This window comes from Chrysochloris asiatica, unplaced genomic scaffold (assembly GCF_000296735.1).
Source record: "Chrysochloris asiatica unplaced genomic scaffold, ChrAsi1.0 scaffold00138, whole genome shotgun sequence".
In the NCBI taxonomy this organism is placed as follows: domain Eukaryota; kingdom Metazoa; phylum Chordata; class Mammalia; order Afrosoricida; family Chrysochloridae; genus Chrysochloris; species Chrysochloris asiatica.
Window position 1 is genome coordinate 4,967,805 of NW_006408656.1, and position 20,390 is coordinate 4,988,194.

Genomic DNA, 20,390 nt, shown 5'->3' on the forward strand with positions numbered 1-20,390 from the left:
TGCACCCTTAATGTAAACCCATGAAGTTTCTCTACACAGAAAGGTTAGCCAGCATAATTTGGTAGAGACTGAATTTGTTATCCCGTTGGTTCCTAGTGAACACATAGCAAGTGTTCAGTAAATAAGCATCGGCTGACTGACAGTGGAATATTCCTAGAAGAAAACCAACAATGACAGTTCCATGGTGATGCCTCTCAATGGGACAAATGGCCAATAGATGCCTGGTAGCAACCACCTATGACAGTGGTCATCAACCATGTTGCTTCAACATATGATGTGCTACCATCAGTTGGGTTGCAGATCAAAATAAATTTGTAACTATCAGTTGTGTGAAGGAATTATTTTTTTAAGAATTGAGAAGACTTAAAGTTTTCCTTATGATACCACTCTTATTTACACTGTAATATGCTTCTTGAGAAAAATAATTATAAGCAGTGTTATCAACAATTGAACGTAAGTATTATTCTCATGAATGTCATTAAACAGCCATGTAAGAAGTTATTTTCTAGAAGACCTAGAAGATATCCTGTGTTCATGGAATGGAAGACATGACATTGCTGAGATGTCAAATACTCAAAAAGCAATGTAAGGAGGACTGAATAGCCATAGAAAAAAAAATCTTGAAAAACAACAAAAAAACAACCCCCCAAATGTCCTGATCAAAACATATTATAAAGCTATAGTAATAAAAATAAGTGTGTTACTTGTATAAGGAAAGATGTATAGACCAATGGAATAGAATTGAGAGTCCTGAGATAAACCCCTATGTCTATGGCAAATTGATTTTTGATAAGAGTGTCAAGTTCATAAAATGGAGAAAGAATACTCTCTTCAACAAATGCTGCTGGGACAGCTAGACTTCCACATAGAAAAGCTGATCCCAAACCTCATGCTATATATGAAATTTAACTCAAAATGGATCAATGGCTTAATAACCAATAGAGTAATAAAACTTAGAAGAAAATATAGGCAGTCAAGCTTCAAGGCACTGTTTTTGGCAGTGGACTCTTAGGAATGATATCAAAAGCATTAGCAACAAAAGGAAAAAATAACTACATTGGAGTTGATTAAAAAAATTAAATCCTTGAGAATGGGAAAAATATTTGGTAATCATACATCTGATAGGACTTTAGAATCCAGAATATATAGTAATTACAACTCACAACCCACCACTCGTCTGTCAATTTGTCGTACAGTGGTGGCTTGTGAGTTGCTCTGATTCTGAAAGCTATGCCACTGGTATTTTAAATACCAGCAGGGTCACCCACGGTGGACAAGCTTCAGATGAGCTTCCTGACGAAGACAGACTAGGAAGAAGGAATGATGAACTACTTTAGAATATTTAGTCACTGAAAACCTAATGAATAGCAGAGAAACACTGTCAGATACAGTGCCAGAAAATGAGCCCCACACGTTGGAAGGCACTCAAAATGTAACTGGGGATGAGCTGCCTCCTCAGGGTAGAGTTGACCGTGATGAAGCGAATGGAGTAAAGATTATGGAAGTAAATCCCATGGGACATTCATTTGCTGATGGGCCACAACTCAAACAGAGGAGAAACAGCTGTAAATATCCATTATTAATCGGAACATGGAATGTACAAAGTATGAACCTGGGAAAATTAGAAATTGTCAAAAATGAAATGGAACACATAAACATCAATATCTTAGGCATTAGTGAGCTGAAATAGACAGGTATTGGCCATTTTGAATCTGAAAATCACATGGTTTACTATGCTGGGAATGACAAATTGAAGAGGAATGGTGGTGTATTCATCATCAAAAAGAAAGTATTAAGATCAGTCATGAGATACAATGCTGTCTGAGACATGATAACATCCATGCACCTACAGGGAAGACCAGTTAATACCACTATTACTCAAATTTACACACCAACCACTAAAGCCAGTGAAGATGAAATAAAAGAATTCTACCAGCTTCTTCAATCTAAAATTGATCAAACATGCAATCACGATGTATTGATCATTACTGGTGATTGGAATGAAAAGGTTGGAAACAAAGAGGGAGGATCAGTTGTTGGAAAATATGGCCCTGGTGATAGAAATGATGCTGGAGAACACATGAGAGATTTCTGCAAAACCAATGATTTGTTCATTTCAAATACCTTCTTTATACAGCATAAGAGACAATTATACACATGGAGCTCACCATAGGGAATGCACAGAAATCAAATTAACTACATTTGTGGAAAGAGATGGTAGAAAAGCAGCAAATCATCAGCAAAAGGCCAGGGCAGATTGTGGAACAGACCATCAATTGCTCATATGTAAATTTAGACTGAAGCTGAAGAAAATGAAAACAAGTCCATGAGAGCCACAATATGACCTTGAATATATCCCACCTAAATTTAGAGACAATCTGAAGAACAGATTTGATACATTAAACACTAAAGACCAAAGACCAGTGGAGTTGTGGGATGACATCAAGAATATCATACAGGAAGAAAGCAAAAAGTCATTAAGAAGACCAGAACGAAGGAAAGATCAAAATGGATGTCACGAGAGACACTGAAACTTCTCTCCAGCATAGAGATGCTAAAGCAAATGGAAAAAATAAGGAGGTATAAAAGCTGAAAAGAAAGTTTCAAAGGTCAGCTCTATGAGACAAAGTCAAACATTACAACGAAATGTGCAAAGAGCTGGAGTCAGAAAACCAAAAAGGAAGACCACTTTCAGCATTTCTCAAGCTTGGGGAACTGAACAAAAAATTCAAGCCTCAATTTCCATTATTGAAGGATTCTCTGGGCAAATTACTGAATGATGCAAAAAGCAACAAAAGAAGATGGAAGGAATACACAGAGTCACCGTACCAATAGGAAATGGTTGATGGTCAACCATTTCAAGAGGTAGCATATAATCAAGAGCCAATGATACTGAAGGAGGAATCCAAGGTGCATTGAAGGAGCTGGCAAAGAATAAGGAACCAGGAATTGATGGAATACAAATTGAAATCTTTCAAGAAAGTGAGGTGGTACTGGAAGCATTCACTCATCTCTGCCAAGAAATTTGGAAGACAACTATCTGGCCAACTGGTTGGAAGAGATCCGTATTTGTGCCCATTCCAAAGAGAGGTGACCCAACGGAATGCAGAAATCATTGGACAATCTCTTTGATATCCCGTGCGAATAAAGTTTTACTAAAGGTAATACAGAAATGGCTGTAAGCATACATTGACAGAGAACTTCCAGAGGTTCAAGCCGGATTCAGAAGAGGCCGTGGAATGAGGGATATCATTGCTGATGTCTGATGGATCTTGACTAAAAGCAGAGAATATCAGAAAGATATTTACCTGTGCTTTATTAACTATGCAAAGGCTTTCAATTTTGTGGATCATGACAAGCTATGGACAACATTGCGAAGTATGAGTATTCTGGAACACTAAATTGTGCTACTGAAGAATCTGTACATGAACCAAAAGGCGGTTGTTCAAACAGAATATGGGAACACTGAATGGTTTAAAATTAAGAAAGGTGTGAGACAGGGTTTTATTCTTTTACCATACTTATTCAACCTGTATGCTGAGCAAATCATCCAAGAAGCTGGGTTATATGAAGAAAAACGTGGCATCAGGATGGGAGGAAGACTCATTAACAACCTTTGATATGCAGATGATACAAACTTGCTTGCTGAAAAGTGAAGAGGACTTAAAATACTTACTAATGAAGATCAAAGACCATACCCTTCTGTATGGATTGCATCTCAATGTCAAGAAAACACAAATCCTAACCACTGGACCAATAAACAACATTCTTATCAATGGAGAAAAGATTGAAGTTGTCAAAGACTTCATTCTTCTTGGATCAACCATCAACACTAACAGAAGCAGCAGTCAAGAAATCAAACAACGTACTGCATTAGATAAATCTGCTGCACAAGACCTTTTTAAAGTGTTGAAGAGCAAAGATGTCAGCTTGAGGACTAAGGTGTGCCTGACCCAAGCCATGGTATTTTCAATAACCTCACATGCATGCGAAAGCTGGACAGTGAATAAGGAAGACCGTAGATGAATTGATACTTTTGAGTTATGGTGTTGCAGGAGAATGCTGGACATGCCGCTGGCTGCCAAAAGAACAAACAGATCTGTGTAGGAAGAAGTGCAGCCAGAGTGCTCATTGGAGGCCAGGATGACCAAACTTCGTCTCTCATAATCTGGCCATATTGTCAGGAGAGACCAGTCACTGGAGAAGGATATCATGTTTGGTAAGGTATAGGGTCAGAGAAAAAGAGGAAGACCCCCAGCGAGATGGATTGGCAAAGTGGCAGCATTAATGGGCTCAAGCAACAATTGTGAGGTTGGCCCAGGACCGGGCAGTGTTTCATTCTGTTGTGCATAGGGTCGCTATGAGTTGGTGCCGACTCAATGGCACCTAATAACAACAACAACTCACAACATAAAAGATACAAACCAATTAAAAAAAAAAAAGGCAAAGGCCCTGAATAGACTATTTTTCCAAATATATAAAAATGGCTAATAAGCACATGCAAAGATATTCTAAGCCATTAAACACTGTTTTTGTTGTGGTTCTGACTCATAGTGACCCTGTGTAGGGTTTCTGAGGAGTGGCTGGTCAGTTTGTACTTCCAACCTTGCGGTCCAGTCCTTATCCTACAGCATACACACTCGTCATTAGAGAAATGCAAATGAAAACCATAATGAAATATCACTTTACACCCACTAGTATGGTTATTATTGGAAAAGCATAAAATAAATGTTGGCAAGAATGTGGAGAAACTAGGATGCTGGTAGGGATGTAAAATGGTATAGAACAGTTTGGCAGTTCCGCACAAAGTTAAACATAGAATGACGGTGAAACCTGTGACTGCAGGAACTTGTCAGGATCACCTTGCTTTTCTGGGTCTCGTAGAGTTTCTGCATCTGACAGCGTGCAGCATCACCACTTTCCTATTGGTTCATTTTGCGTGTCCTTCTCTGACAAGACTCTGTCTTACACAGATTCTGGGTTAAAACGGTTTCACTTTTAAACCAGGACTGCTCCATAGGGTTTCCAAGACTATCAGTCTTTACAGGAGCAGACTGCTTTACCTTTCTTCTGCAGAGAGGCTGGTGCGTTTGTACTACCCACCTTGCAGTTAGCAGCCTAACACTTAACTCACTACACCAGCAGGACTCCTTCACTGTACCACATGACTCAGCAACTCCACTCTTAGGTATATATATATACCCAAAAGGCTTGAAGACAGGGACTCAAACAGGCACTTGTACACCAATGTTCACTGTAGCAATAGTCACAATAGCCAGATGGTGGAAACAGCTTAACTGTCCTTCAATATATGAACAAGTAAACAAAATCTGCAAGGGTAAGTCAAAAAGTATTGCTACTAGGATTCCAATTCATAGATGCATGGATTTATTCCAGTTTAAACATCTATGATCAGCAGATGACTACAGATTATATGATAAATTATATATTTGTCTTAGTCTTGTTAGATGGAGCCCTGGTGTGGCGCTCGAGGATAAGCACTGGAACCACAAGGTTGGCAGTTCAAACTCACCAGCCACACCTTGGAAACCCAATACAGGATCACTATGAATCAGAATGGATTCAAGGGCACTTAATAACAAGTCTTGTTAGGGTGCCATTAAAAAAGATTGCCCAATTTAATACAGTGGCTTCTGAGGGCATGTGCTGAGCCAGCTAAAGTCAAGGCAGAGGGCAACTCAGAAGGATACAGTGACTGTTTTATGGGATTCCTATGGGGTAAACTTGATAGATTTTCTTGAAGGACACAGGATGGTCACTGGGAAGGGTTAGAGAGACGGAAACACCACCTTCGGTAGTATATAGACCTAGACAGAAGACATGTTGAGAAACATTTGCCTCACATTTTGATATTATTATTTAACAAAGGTGTCTATGATTTTGTAGCAATACTACTTTACCCTCAGATGTATATAAGTGGAATATTATTCAGCCATAAAGTGAAATGAAATTCTGATATATGTTATCACATGAACAAGCCTTGAAAACAAGACAAGTGAAAGAAGACAAAACACAAAAGAACAAATATTGTATGAGGCCACTTACATGAAATGCACAGACACAAAAGACTATCAGTGGCTCCCAGAAACTGTGGAGACAGGTAAGTGGTGAGTTATTGCTTACATGGGCATTAAGTCTCTGTTTGGGGTGGTAAGAACTTTTGAAAATGGGTAGTGGTGATGGTTGCACAACATGACAATGTAATTAATGTCATGTGCCAACTGCACACTTAAAAATGGTTAAAATAGCTTTTTTTGTTACATGTACCTTACCACATTAAAAAAAACAAAAAAAAAAGAATTTATGTTCTAATGTAGCAGTTCTCAAAGCATGGTTGAGAATCCTTAGGGTGTGAAGCTTTCTCTTTTTTGAGCTATATATCTGTGTGAGGTCAGGTTTTCATCCTATACTTGAACCAAACAATATATCATAACAGATTGAATGTGGCAGCAGATAAGAGAATCCAGATATCTTGTTTTAAGGCACATGTTGAAGAGATGTGCAAAAATGCCAAAGTCGTATTTCTCACTATTTAACGTATGTTATTTATATTACTGTGTAATAGGTGCATTTCTGTTATTTTTATTGTTGAGAATCTACAGAGCAGAATATGCACCAATCCAATTTAACAGTTTCCAGTTTCCACACGTCAGTTCAGTCACACTGATTATATCTTTGAGTAGTGCAAGCATTCTCATCAAGTTGTTCCTCCCCCATCAACTTAAACTCACTGCCCACTAAATTTCCTATCTCATCTTTTGAATTGCTGCTGTCAGTTTGATCCCACGTAGACAGATTTTAAAAGTCCATGATGCTCGGGACAGACATTCTTTACTGGTTAAGATTTAAGAAAACTTCAGGGGATATTTTTGCTTAAAGTTTTAAGGTTTAAAGTTGATCTCAGGGCAATATTTTCAGGGGTTCATCTAGCCTCCATGACTCCAGAAGGTCTGAATTCCATGAGAACTTAAGTTCTGTTCTGTATGCCACACTTTTGATCAGGATTTTCCTATGGAATCTTCGATCAAAACATTCAGTGGCAGCAACCAGGCTCCATCCATCCAGTTCTTCTAGTTTCAAGGCAAAAGGGGCAGTTGTTCACAGAGACGATTAGACACATATTCCATTTCCTCTTCCTATTTCTGTCTCCTTCATCCTTTTGCTCCACGTGAACAGAGACAAATGATTGTATGTTAGATGGCTGCTTTCGTGGTTTTAAGAGTCCAGGTACTACTCAGGGAGCTGGAGGTAGAATACAAGCACTAAGGTGGTAGGCCAGTTAACTGGCATGTCTCATGGAACCATGACATTAAACCTCCAAACCAAGGAACCAAATCCCATGAGGTATTTGGCTTATACATAAGCAGTCTCAATATCACTCTTTTTGTTACTGTTGTAAATACATCACAACTTTTGCCAATTCAATAACTCACAGGCATACAACTTACTGACAGCAATTATATTAATCAGCTGTGTAACCCTGTCCTTAATTAATGAGATTTTTCCATCATTGTAAACTGAAAGTTAGTTATGTATTAGTTTTCTTTTTAAATAAATACTTAATAGATATAACCCACGAAAGCTCTTTGGCTCTTTTTTTAAAGAGTACAAGGGGTCCCCAAACCTAAAAAGTTTGAGATGTGATAGCATGTCCTGAACTCCCTGTGAGCATATAGTTCTGTGTTGGACAAGCCCCTAGCACAGGACTTAGGCCAGACCACCAAGTACAGGTGACAGTGTCCTACGCATGAGGCCTTTCACTTGAGGGTCACTGGAGTGTGGAAAGGAACTGGAAGAGGCACAGTGCCTTCTGCCAAATTGTATCTGCACTCATTTACGTGGGGACTGGGGTTTTGTGTACTTCTCTTTGGAGTTCTGGTATGGCACTATAGGGTAAGCACTGGACTGCTGTAGTTCAAAACTATCAGTCACTCCTCAGATACCCTATACAGGGTTGCTAAGAGTTGGAACCAACTCTATGGAACTTAACAACAACAGTTGTGGGATGGTGCAGGACTGCTTTGTTGTATGTAAGGTTACCAAGAGTTGAAATCGACTCAATGACACCTAACAACATCTTTATTCTAAGAAGGGGCTAATCAGCTCTTTTGTAGCGGACCTCCCCCCAAAAAGTTAATGAAATTCAACTTAGTAATGTTCACTGAAGCCCTACATAAAGAGCCTGGTGGCTCGTGGTTAGGGACCCAGTTGCTGACTGAAAGGTTGGCAGTTTGACCCCAGCAACACTTCACAGCAGAAAGAGATCACAGTCTGATTCCGGAAAGATTACAGCCTTGCAAACTCTATGGGGCGTTCTACTCCGGCCTGTAAGTTTTCTATGAGTTGGGAATCACTGCACAACAATTGGTTTTATAAAACTTTATTTGTTTTATAATTGTTGTTGTTGTTAAGTGCCATTGAGTCAGTTCTGACTCATAGTGATCCTGTAGAGGGTTTCTAAGGAGCAGCTGGTGAGTTTGAATGGCTGACAACCTTCTGGTTCAAACCAACTTTGCAGTCCGGTGCTTTATCTCACAGAGCCACATGGCTGCACAGGAACTTAAGACCAGGAGGCAGGATGACAAACTTGGACTGATTTGCTCAGGACTTCTCAATTTTAAAACTGAACGTTCCAAGTCCCAGGAGTCCCCTCAGGCCCATGCAAATCAGGAAGCTTCATGACCCAACTAAGAGGACACAATCACAAAAATGAAAATATCATATAGTAAATATTTTAAAAAGGGATGCTAAGGGCCAACAAAAACACAGATGGGAAAAAAAAATTAGGATCTGAATTCTTTTTTGGCTGAAATCTAGATAAGCTATAGTTAAGAAATGGCAAGATTCATGCGTATTTGGTTAAGAAGGAAAGTAACTTACTGTTTTTTTCTTTTTTGCTCAGAATATCTCAGAAATGAAACTTTGCAGTTTAACTGTTAAGCCTGTGGCTGTGCTTCCACACAACCCTCTAACAATTCAATCTCAAACACAATTCACCCAGGGAAGCAGGGCAGCCCAAGTGGGGCGTGAGAGCCAAGTGTGGTGAGGAGGACATCCATGGAGGAACACTGACAGCAAGGACGTTACATTACATGTAATTACAGCAGAGCCTGAGAGAGACAGGAGAGTACTTATGGAGGAGAGCACAGGCTGCAGAGGCCAAATGCACCCGGAAGTCATTCACCGTGGAGTGGGGAGAGGCCCTGACAGAGGGTGAAGATGGCACCCCCAGGGAGAAGGCAGCTTGCTGTGTGTGTCAGAGCCCGAGCAGGGTAGGGAGGACTACTATGTGCGAGGTGGCCCAGAGAGGGTGTTGTGGAAAAGTGAACAAGAGAAAGACCTTCAACAAGAAGGACTCACAGTGGCTGTAACAACGGCTCAGCTGAACAATTGCAAGGATGGTGCAGGACCGGGCAATGGTCAGTTCTGTTGTGCACAGGATTTCTATGAACTGGAACCGGGAGCTCTGGTAGCGTAGTGGTTATGAATCGGGCTGCGAACCACAAGGTCAGCAGTTTGAAACTACCAGCTGTTCTGTGGGAGAAAGATGAGGCTTTCTGCTCCCATCAAAATTTACAGCCTCGGAAACCCTGTACAGGGTCGCTATGAGTCGGAATCGACTCCACGGCACATAACAAGAGCCACAACCATATGCTCTTGAGTCAGCCCCAGACTCATGACAACCCCGGTAGTACTGGGTAGAACTGTTCCGAGAGTTTTCTTGGCTGTAATCTTCATGGAAGCAGTTCACCAGGCCTTTCTTCCAGGGAGCTGCTGGGTGGGTTTGAAATGCCAATCTTTCAGGCGAGCAGACTATTACAAAGTGCTTGAACCACCTAGACTCCTCTGCATGTCTTAAAGATACACAAAATCGAATTCACTGGCATGGTTAAGGAATCCTCCTCCCTCCCTGCAGTCCAAATGTGACACAAAGTTGCACTCTTTATTGTTCAACCCAGTCAATCTTACTTTTCCCAAACTCTTATTCTAAGGTTCTGCAAAACTCTATACAAATCTTCAAACCTGTGAACATTCTCCTACTGAATTATGCTCACACAGTGCCTATGCTTTGTAAGTTCTTTTAACGATTCCAAAAACTTCAGTATGTGTTCTCATTTTATCCTCCCAACCACCTTTGAACCCAGGACAGGGTATTATGTGCATGTCATAGATATAAAACATTTCTGCATAGAAATCAATGGCTTATTCAAGGTGGTTGTGGTTGCTAAGTGTTGCCAAGTAGATTCCAACTCATAGTGACCCTATTTAGGATTTCTAAGACTGTAAATCTTTGAGGGAGCAGAAAGCCTCATCTTTCTCCCATGGAGCGGCTGGTGGGCTGGAGCCACTGACGTTATAGTTTGCAGTTCAAGTACTTATTCTACAATGACACTGCACTCCTATTTAAGGTGAAGTTATATCTAATTGGAACCATAACCCAAACCTTCTGACTTAGATCTGTGCTGTTTTTGCTAAATTCAGAAATTGTGTTAGTGGTAGTGGTAGTGAAGTATATCTTTGACTTTCTGGTATTGTCCAAAAGACATTCATGATTGACACTTTCCTGAGGTCCAGCACGTGTCCAACTACCTAATTTGGCATCTCCACTCACTGAATGGAGACCAGGTCTGGCATTCTAATACAAGCACTGGACTGCTAATCACAAGATTGGTGGTTCAAATCTATCAGCCGCTCCTCAGAAATCCTATAGAATCACTATGAGCCAGAACTGACTTGATGGCACTTAACAACAACAACATTGACAACTCAGTGAATAGACATCTCACACTTAATATAACCAAAATAGAACTTAGATTTTAAACACCACACCTGCTCCTTCCTCAGTTACTAAATCCTCAGACCTAAGTGCCATTCCTGATTTTTCTTCCTTCATGCCAACAGCCAATCCACAGTATCCTGAACCACTCACTACTCTCCACGTGCAGGACTAACTGCATTTTCCTCTTGAAAATGCTTGCCTCAGAGTACTTCCTCACTTTAGAACTTGGTCCTGGGATGGCTTGCTTCATGAAGTCCCTCAATATTAACTGCCTACCTTCTCTTTTCTTTCCTCGATGATGTCTCACAGCAAAGTCTTCTAAATGCTCACAACTCTAATTCTGGTGTGACCCTAAGTCTCTGTAAATTTTTTAAGAAAAGGAAAAATAATCATTGTTTGTTGGCCTGGTCTTAGGACACTTCTGCTGGTGGTAGATGAAAAGGCCCCACAAAATCCCTTAGAAATCAAGGACTGATTCTGTAAAATGCAAGGAAATAGAAAGGCGTTGAGAGGAACAAAACACTAAGGGAAAGCAACAATAGCAAAAACAAAATCCAAGTGATCATGCTGTATTTCTCATTACTTAACTTGTGGCTAAAACAATAAACCTTCTATCTGTACGATACTGGTGACTGGCTCACAATTCTGTCTGATGGCTACAGCATCCTGTGTCAGCGCACGTGGGCACCTTTCAGAGCCTATCAGCAGCCTCCCTGGACCATCTGTGGGAACGTCCTATTTTAAGACTGCATGTGTCCATCCAGCCGCACACAGGGTTTACGCTGCAGCAGTGAGCCTGGAGCGAGCGTGTTGCTAACCCCAGACACAGACACTTGGAAAGAACACACAATTATCTTGGATGTGCATCAAGGAAAACAACAGGTGACAGGGTCTCCAGAGATAAAGGATTCTTTTCGCCTTGTGTATCAGAATCAGAACCAAAAATAATGTGTGTCTGTCTGTCAGTCAGAAAGAGAGAGAGATAATGGACAAAGATCATGCTCAAATTCAATGTCAGCAAGCTAGAGTTGAGCATGCCTAAGGAATAATTGGGCCAGATGACCTACAGGATTCTTCCCAACTCATTCTTTACTATCTATCAAAATTTAACCCACTTCTGATTTCTGTACGAAGGAAGTAAAACTGATCATCCTGAAATCACAAGTATCTAGTTTCAGCTTATACTGTTGTCATCGAGCTTTTAAACTGCTTATTTCTCTTCTAGATAATATAATGCATTAAACATATGACTGAAGTTAACATTAAAATAAATTTGGCATAGATCAACTGATGGTAGAAACTGGATGATAGCCCAGAAGTTGGATTGGATGGGGAAACAGACTAGAACTAAAGATTTCCCATAAATAGCCCCCATGTGGATAATGATGTGACAGTGCAGGCACATTTATAGTTACATTAATGCTCGAACAGAGCTCCCTTATTTTGTGGTGGTTGTTACTGAAGGTGAAAGGAGAAGGGATTTGCTGGAGCACTGCAGGCTTCAATGTGAGAAACAGAATGAGAAAAAAAAAGCCAGAAGTCCTTGGCTCAGGTTGCTGAAACCAACCCACTGTACCATGCCTCCCATTCTGTCACCATGTTGGTTTTCTGCCAAGAGCTCCTAAATGACGTCTTCAAAGTTCTGCAGAAAGAGGAAACAGCCAAGGGATCACAAGAGTGAGCAGATGTGGCTGGGGCTGTGGCATATGTGGAAGCATTTGTCTTCCAATTAACTAGTACTTTCTTTTCAACTCAACTCCAGCTTTCAGTACCGGAAAAACGATGTTCTATAGGCAAAGCATGTTCAAATCACAATATCTTACCAGATTTCCAACAGCCAAGACGTGTTCAAATTGTGGTGTCATCGGATGGTGCTCCATTGCCATGAACAGTGTATTCAGGACTATGCAGATGGTGATGGCTAAGTCCACAAAAGGGTCCATAACTATCAAGTTCACAATCTCCTTCAGTTTTATCCAGTATGGATGACACTCCCAGATGAGGAAAGTGTTAGCAAATTTATACCAGCATGGTGGGCACTTTCTCTGGGACTCTTCCAGCTCTGCAGTAAGTAAAGAACAAAGATAGTCCCTCAATCATTCTGAGGAAAGCAAGGGGATACACTAATGATCCTTAATTGGACTGTTATCACTGTTAATAATATGAGAATAAAGACTGCTTGAGTGCTGACATTGCTGTGTTTCCCTCAGTTTCCCTTCTGTGTAGTGTAAGGTCCTTTCCCTGTTAATAATTATCTAGTGACCAACAAAACTCAATGTATCATATGAACAGCAGAGTGGTTTGAAGTTTGGGCTCTCGAGTCTGACATCCTGGTCCAACTGATTTCAACACTTATCCTTTATATTATCTCAAAGATCTTGGACCTCTCTATGTAGCCTCACCTGTAAAGCGGGGCACCTACATAACAGCTGTAACGATTAACTATGAGCTGGCACACATAAAGCAGACAGCCCACTGCCTGGCACAAAGTAAGGCCCCATGACTGGTAGTGGTGGTGGTGGTGGGCTATGGAGTGGGTCCCAGCTCCTAATGACCCTATAGTGCTTTCCGAGGCTGTGAATCTTTACAGGAGCAGAAAGCCCCATCTTTCTCCCATGGAGCAGCTGGTAGATTTGAACTACCAACCTTGCAGTTAGCAGTCTAACTTGCAACTCACTACGTTACCAGGACTCCTTTCAATAAATGGTGGTGGTGGTGGTTATGTGCCGTGGAGTCAGTTCTGTCTCATAGTGACCCTATATAGGGTTTCCGAGGCTGTAAATCCTTACAGGAGCAGAAAGCCTCATCTTTCTCCCACGGAATAGCTGGTAGTTTTGAACTCATGACCCTGAGGTTCGCAGCCCGATTTGAAACCACTACACTACCAGAGCTCCTTTTCAATAAATGGTAGACCTTATTATAGTATTCTCAGAGAAACAATCAAAAGCATGACTTCTGAAGTCAAACTTGCTGTTGTCAGTGTCTTCAAGTCAGTTCCAACTCATAGTGAATCTATAGGGTTTCTGAGAAGGAGCTGGTGGGTTTGAATCACTGACCTTGTGGTTAGCAGCCCAGTGTTTATTGTCCAGTGCCACACTAGACTCAAATACCATCTCAGATGCTTCCTAACTGTAGGACCTATAACACAGTACTTCAACTTGTGAGAATTAAATGAGTTAAAATATATACAAAGTGCCTTGGAACATGGCACTGTAAATGTTATCAAAGTATTTGTTATTGTCATTATTAACAGCAGCAGAGTCGGCATTGTCAACCAACTCACTAGGTGGAATACCGCTATTATGTTCCCAAAGACGTAAAAATCACTGTTTTCACCTTCAATGAATTTACAATTGAGTTAGAATTATAAGTAATATTCCTTTCCTTTTTTATACCTCTTTTCCTATCTCCTCTCCTACTCTTCCCCTTCTCCTCTTTTTGTCCCCTTCCTTCCCTCCTGTTTTTCTCACTCTCCTTCATCTTCTCTGTCTGTTTGTCTGTCTTTAAGCAGCAGAATCTGTTTTGTTTTTTCCCAAATAAGATACCGTGTGACACTCTCCTTCCTCTCAATATGTAAACCAGGATTTGCTCTGGTTGAAGCAGGAGTATGGGTCTGGGTGAGTTACTTCCCTAGAAGCTTGGACTCTTGAAAATCACTGGACTAGATAAATCTCTTTACAAAGCAGATTAAAAAGCAAAATTAGATACTACAGGCAGGGACCCATGCAGTTGGCAGTTATAAAGATGTAGGCACGAGGCATTAGACAACAAAGCACTCATCACATTAGGTATGAACTGTTAATAGCGAGGACTACAAAATTCCAAGGGCCTTGAACTGAGAGGATGATGCTCTTTTAGAAGTGCAACCTTGAAAACCAGTCATAATGATAATCCTTAAACACAAGGTATTGGTTCCATGGGGTTTGGTATAATAGCATCCTTTCCGCTGCCCAATTCAGTTGGCAAAATAAAGTTATTTAGGGAATTTTAAAAAGTTTCTCAAGATTTTACCATGAACAAGATGGCTGTCTTAAATCAGTCTACTTTCCCTTATTCCAACCAGCTGGGTGGTGCCCATGGTGATGGCTTTATTTTAGATGAGGTGGTTTTGATTATGGTTTCTGATTGGCTTCCTGGTTGCTAAGAAAATGGTTGCCTTGGTTTTTCAGATTTACGGGCCACAGTAAGCACCACGTGGGTGTCTGTGTGGGAAAGGAAGTCTGTGAAGAAAATTTGCTTTGGTTTCTTCCTCATAGAACTGCCTCCCTTCCCAAGGTAAATTTAGTTTTCGTCCCCAAAAAAGAAAATGAAAAGGTTCTCTTATTTCCATAAATTCTTATAGTACATATTTGGAAATTTAGTTCCGTTCCTTTTTTTATCTCCTCCCTTCTCCAAATGTCTGTTGCTTGTTGGCACGTGGAGGTTAAAGCAGTGACTGTTCACATTTCTGACAGTTGGACCCAATTGTTATGTCTTAACAATGAAGCAGACTCCCAGTCTTTGCCACACAGGAAAGAGGGGTTTCCCTACCCTACAGGGCACAAGAAGATTTCAACAGAGAGAAGAAGGACCTCATAATCACATCTACTGAAAAGGAAGGCCCTGAGGGTAATCTCCCCTGTTCCACCAATAAAAAGAAGATTTGCAGCTTTAGGATCTATAAAAGCTCTACTAGGTGAATGAGGAGATTTATAATGTGATTCATAACCTTGCAAACTGTTACTGGCCCTATATGTCTGGAAAGACTAGTAATTTCGCTGGGAGGAACAGGTTAGTTAACACATGAAAGTGAAATATCCAAAAGTTTATGGGGTCTCTTTACTTTGTTCCTGGGCAATTTCAGAGAGTTTACTACAGGTCTTTTTTTATCTCAGGGGTTCTGGGAATTATTTTTAGAGATGGTCTCATAATTCTACCAAGATGGTGGCTTTGGTAGACTAGGAGGTTTGTGAAAGTAGGGGCTTCTCTCAATTCAACACCTTTTAAGGACCAACAATGCACTGGGAAGTCCTGGTGTGGCGCCGGAGGAAAATAACCAGACCGCTAGGTCAGTTTGAACAGCAAGGTTGGCAGTTCGAACTCACCAGCCACTCCTCAGAACTCTATACAGGGTTGCTATTAGCTGGAACTAACTCGATGGCACTTAACAACACCAACAATTACATACACAGTTGATGTTTGCTGGTTAAATAAACGGATCAATAAAGAGTGACTACTGGAGTCCTGGGAGAAAGATGAGGCTTTCTGCTCCTGTAAAGATTTACAGCCTTGGAAATCCTGTACAGGGTCGCTGTGAGTCGGCACCAACCACAGCACACAGCCACCACCACTGGAGTCCTGGTATGGTGCTGTAGGATAAGCACTGGATCACAAGGTCGGTTTGAATCGTAAGGCCAGTGGCTCAAACTCACCATCCACTACTGGGAAACCCTATAACAGGGTTGCTATGAGTCGGAACCGACTCCAGGGCACTTTAACAACTACAATAACAACAAGAGCTATGACAGTTATCTCAATAGGGGAGTTTCATTTTGTTTCAAACATACATACAAAACAAAACACTTGCCATGGCAGCCTTTTTTCCATGTATGTAATTCAGTGTCATTAATTAGTTACCATGTTGTGCATCCATCACCATTATCTGTTTCCAAATTTTCCTTTACCCTTAACAGAAACTCATTACCCTTTAGGGGAGTTTTAGAAACCACTTTATGTGCGCTCCAATGATTATTAGTACCACCATCTCTTCCTCATTCTTTACTTCGTTAACTCTCTCTCTCTCTCCTCTCCCACAGCTTTACTGTTTTGAGACATGAAACTACACAACTCTTTGCCTACGCCCTATCCCCAGTCCTCTGTGAACCCCCAGAGCTTATGGCTCTGCTAACTGTGGATTCTGCTGAGTGGTGTGGGGCACCGTGTTAAAATTCTGGTGGGCATGACTGCATCAGGGTAAGGGTGAGTCAGAACAGGCTAGAGTTTGTAATTATTTGAAGGAATCTAGAATTCTCCACTGTGATTTCTAAACCATTAGGTAGGTAAGAGCCTGATTCTTTGGTTTGGAATAATTATCTTAATCTTTGGATTAAATATAATAATATCAGTTTCCTAACTGAAAATCTGGGAAGTGGAAACAATGATTCATTAAATGGTGGCTTTTAATGTGGCAGTAAATATTAACTACAGAGGGACCAATGATTAGATCTTTCTTAGTGCCCTTTAATTCCCTCGCACATTTTTCAGCTCCAGCCATTCAACACTGTTTGCTTATAGCAGTTCTGTCCCATTAGCTTTACAAAGGGAGCCAAAGAAGCGGGGATAGGAGGAATAGCTGTGTAGCAAACAGCAGGAAATGTGCAGCCTATGTGAACACTGTTGTTTTTATGTTCTTCATTTTCCCCCTTCTGATGAAAATTCTTTTAAAAAATAATATTTAATTGTCCTTTTGGTGAGTTTATATATAAAATAGTTCTCTTTAACAATGACTGCATGACTTGTTCAGAGACATGGGCTACATGTTTATACACTGTGCCACCATTCTTTAGTATTTCCCTTCCAGATGTTTCACTTCCAGTACTCTGGTTTTCCTGTCCCTTCTTACCCTTTCCTCTTTGCTTTAGTACAACTGTCCACCACTTCAGTGATCAGGAATCTTATTAGTTTTTCTTTCTCAATTTTCACAGATACTCTGAGAAATACTTTCTTGGTCTCCAAGTGAATAGTAAAACTAGTCAACATTCTTAAGTCAGGTTTTCTTATCTTGTATTCTTATAATCTTATATTAGTTTATCATTTCAAAGTATAAACTACAAAGTTTAAAAGATGTTCTGTAAGACAATGACCTCAATGGTAAAAAAAAAAAAAAGAGCAAATATAAGGTTGTTCAGGTAGTTGAATGGAGTTAGTTGAATCGTCTTTCTATTTGATACAGTCTCAAGACTAATCTAGTTCTGGTTTCACTCCAGTTCTCATCTCCCCATGCCCCTAACACACTGAACGAAAGTGGCACTGAGGCTTAAATGATTCAAAAAACAACTTATTTCCAAGAACACGAGGATAATTTTGAGTCTCGGTCACAAAGACTCCAGCATGGTTTTGGACCCTGAAGAACAGCAAGCTGAGGCCTCAAGAATAGCCTGTATCCACAATGGGACAACTCAGCTCAATGAACATGAATCAAATAGGGACAATTCATGCATAACTGATCCGAATCTTGTGAGAGAAAACCTAGTCACTTAATATACCTAAAAAGAAAGTAAGACGAGCCTAGAATATATGCTATCATCGGATAGGACGCTTCTGCTATGACTTGCTAGGGGGAACTGTTGGTATAATGGCTATTCCCTACTGGGCTATTCCCCAGCATGCTAGGCCATGCCATGGAGGAACAACCTAATGCACAGAACTCAGGCACTGACAGCAACATTACTGCAGTCATGCTGTAACTCAACAGCGGTTGTTCTTTCCTTGTGCACAGAGAGAGCCCAAAGTATGAAGGGTTTCAGCTTACCTATTCACACATCAAATATATTTATGGATTTGTGGGGGTGTTTGAAGAGAGGCAGAATTAGGTGCAACAGAAAAGCACAGTACATTCTTCCTTAAGGGGAAACCAAACGAAAAAGAAGTGGGTATGTGTTAGGGTAGAGGGCACAAGGGGGAGGCCATTTTCTGTCCTTGCAGTTCTTTACATTACTTTATGCCTCACACCACTCCAATATCCCCTTCTCATGATGTTGACTACAGGGACATCTTGAGACCAACCTAGATGTCAGATCCTACCTATCTGTACACAATGCTGGCAGCAGCTTTGAAGTCCTTAACTGATCTCCTACATTTGGATTCTGGAATAGGATTTGGATTGCTGGTTTCTGTAACCAGTTGGCTCTATTCCTGAAGCTCAGAGACAATTTTTGCAAAATTCGAACCAAAGGACATTATAATTACCATTCACATGACACATTTCTATCTCAACAGTTTGAACTGACATCACAGGGCACATACCTTCTACTAGTGTATTTGTAACGACACTCATAATACTGTTGATTCTGTCCTTTCGTCCATAGGAGGCCAGCTGCTCCATGGAAACTAGGAGAGATCCAGGGCCTCTCTTCTTAATCTCCACTTCAGTTGTAGCCTGAAAAAAAAAAAGCAAGTAGGATGAGCAAAGTCTTATAAACCGAAGGTTGGGCCTTTTTGGATAGACATTCCAAATTGCCAGAAAGCTCCTATGCTCTTCATTAAAGTTTTAACTAGTCAAATTCACTTGTCAAATTTGAATTAGTCAATTTCACTTCTACTTCAAATCTAAGGAAGGGCCAAATCCCTGACCACACTGACAACAACAGATTCTGTAAAAGCATCATAATTCCACCAAACTATCCATATGCCAAACCTGGGCATAACAGAATTTCAGCAAGTCAAAGTTTTACCTCAAATCCACATTTAACCCCATACCTTTTTTTAAAAAGGCAAGTTATAATGTACTCATACACATATATCCATGTTGTTAAGTGTCGGCGAGTCAGTCCTAACTCATAAGAGATCTTCTTTAGGATTCCCAAGGAGCAGCTAGTGGGTATGAACCACTGACCTTGCAGTTGGAAGTTTGATGCTTATCCTACACCAGGGCTCCATATAGATACACATACATTGTTACTGCTAAGTGCCATTGAGTCAGTTCTGACTCACAGTGACCCTGTTTAGGGATTCAAGGCTTTAAATCTTCATGAGAGTAGAAAGGCTCATATTCCTTCGCAGAATGGCGGGAAGGCTCAAACCACGGACCTTGTGGTTCTTAGTCCAGTCCTCATTGTACGGAGCCACGGCGCTCCCACATACATACACATATACATATGTGTATCTGAAGAGTTATACCCAAAAGCCCTTCTGTTCTTAAACACATTTAGATTTTAGGAATGGGTAGATTACATTTATTTTATGTAAGTGTTTCATCAAAATACTGTACTGTTTGATACTTGGTTCATGTTGGGCTTTTGTTTGACAGAGCTAATGAAATGAATGGAAAAAATGACCAACTTTCTTGGGAATTCCTGGCTTATACAAACATCTGTATACAACTTGTTAACCATTTACTGAAGTTATGACAAAATACGTTTTCTTTGAGAAGTCACCTTTTACTGCCATTCTGATGAGTTGATATTCATGACATTGAATATACCAGATTGAATTATTGCCTTTTTTAGATTACAGTCATTGAAAAGTAAGCATAGAATATAAACTCTTATTTCTGGTATTGCATTGATCCCAAATTTTTACTGAGCTACCATTCTGCAAATCTACAGCACAAAGTAGATAATTTTTATATAATGATACTCTCAAAGTACTGTAAGATCTGAAGGACAAGCTTATTCATCAAGGAAGGATTTACTACAGCTTTGATGCTAAGTGTACCTTCTTGCTTTCTAGACATAAACAAATAAATTCTTTAGCCCTTAGTGCACCAGTCTTAAAACACAAAAAATAAATGGCCATCCTGCAGCCCTGAGTTTCAAAGGATAAAGTTGTAGATCAAACAGTAATTGTTGTTGTCAGGTGCCATCGAGTCGGAACCGACTCATAGCGACCC

The 20,390-nt window shown here is 40.4% G+C and overlaps 1 protein-coding gene across 4 annotated transcripts in view; it reads right to left on the reverse strand.

Moving 5' to 3' along the window:
• SCN8A (sodium channel, voltage gated, type VIII, alpha subunit) overlaps positions 1–20,390 on the reverse strand; it is a 212,250-nt gene that overhangs the window by 59,690 nt on the left and 132,170 nt on the right. For all 4 annotated transcript variants that reach the window (XM_006870028.1, XM_006870027.1, XM_006870026.1 and 1 more), the window contains exons 12-13: positions 18,806–18,938; positions 12,625–12,863 (exon numbers count right to left, since the gene is read on the reverse strand). In XM_006870028.1, the coding sequence (XP_006870090.1) occupies positions 12,625–12,863; positions 18,806–18,938 (372 nt within the window). The remainder of the gene's footprint in view (positions 1–12,624; positions 12,864–18,805; positions 18,939–20,390) is intronic.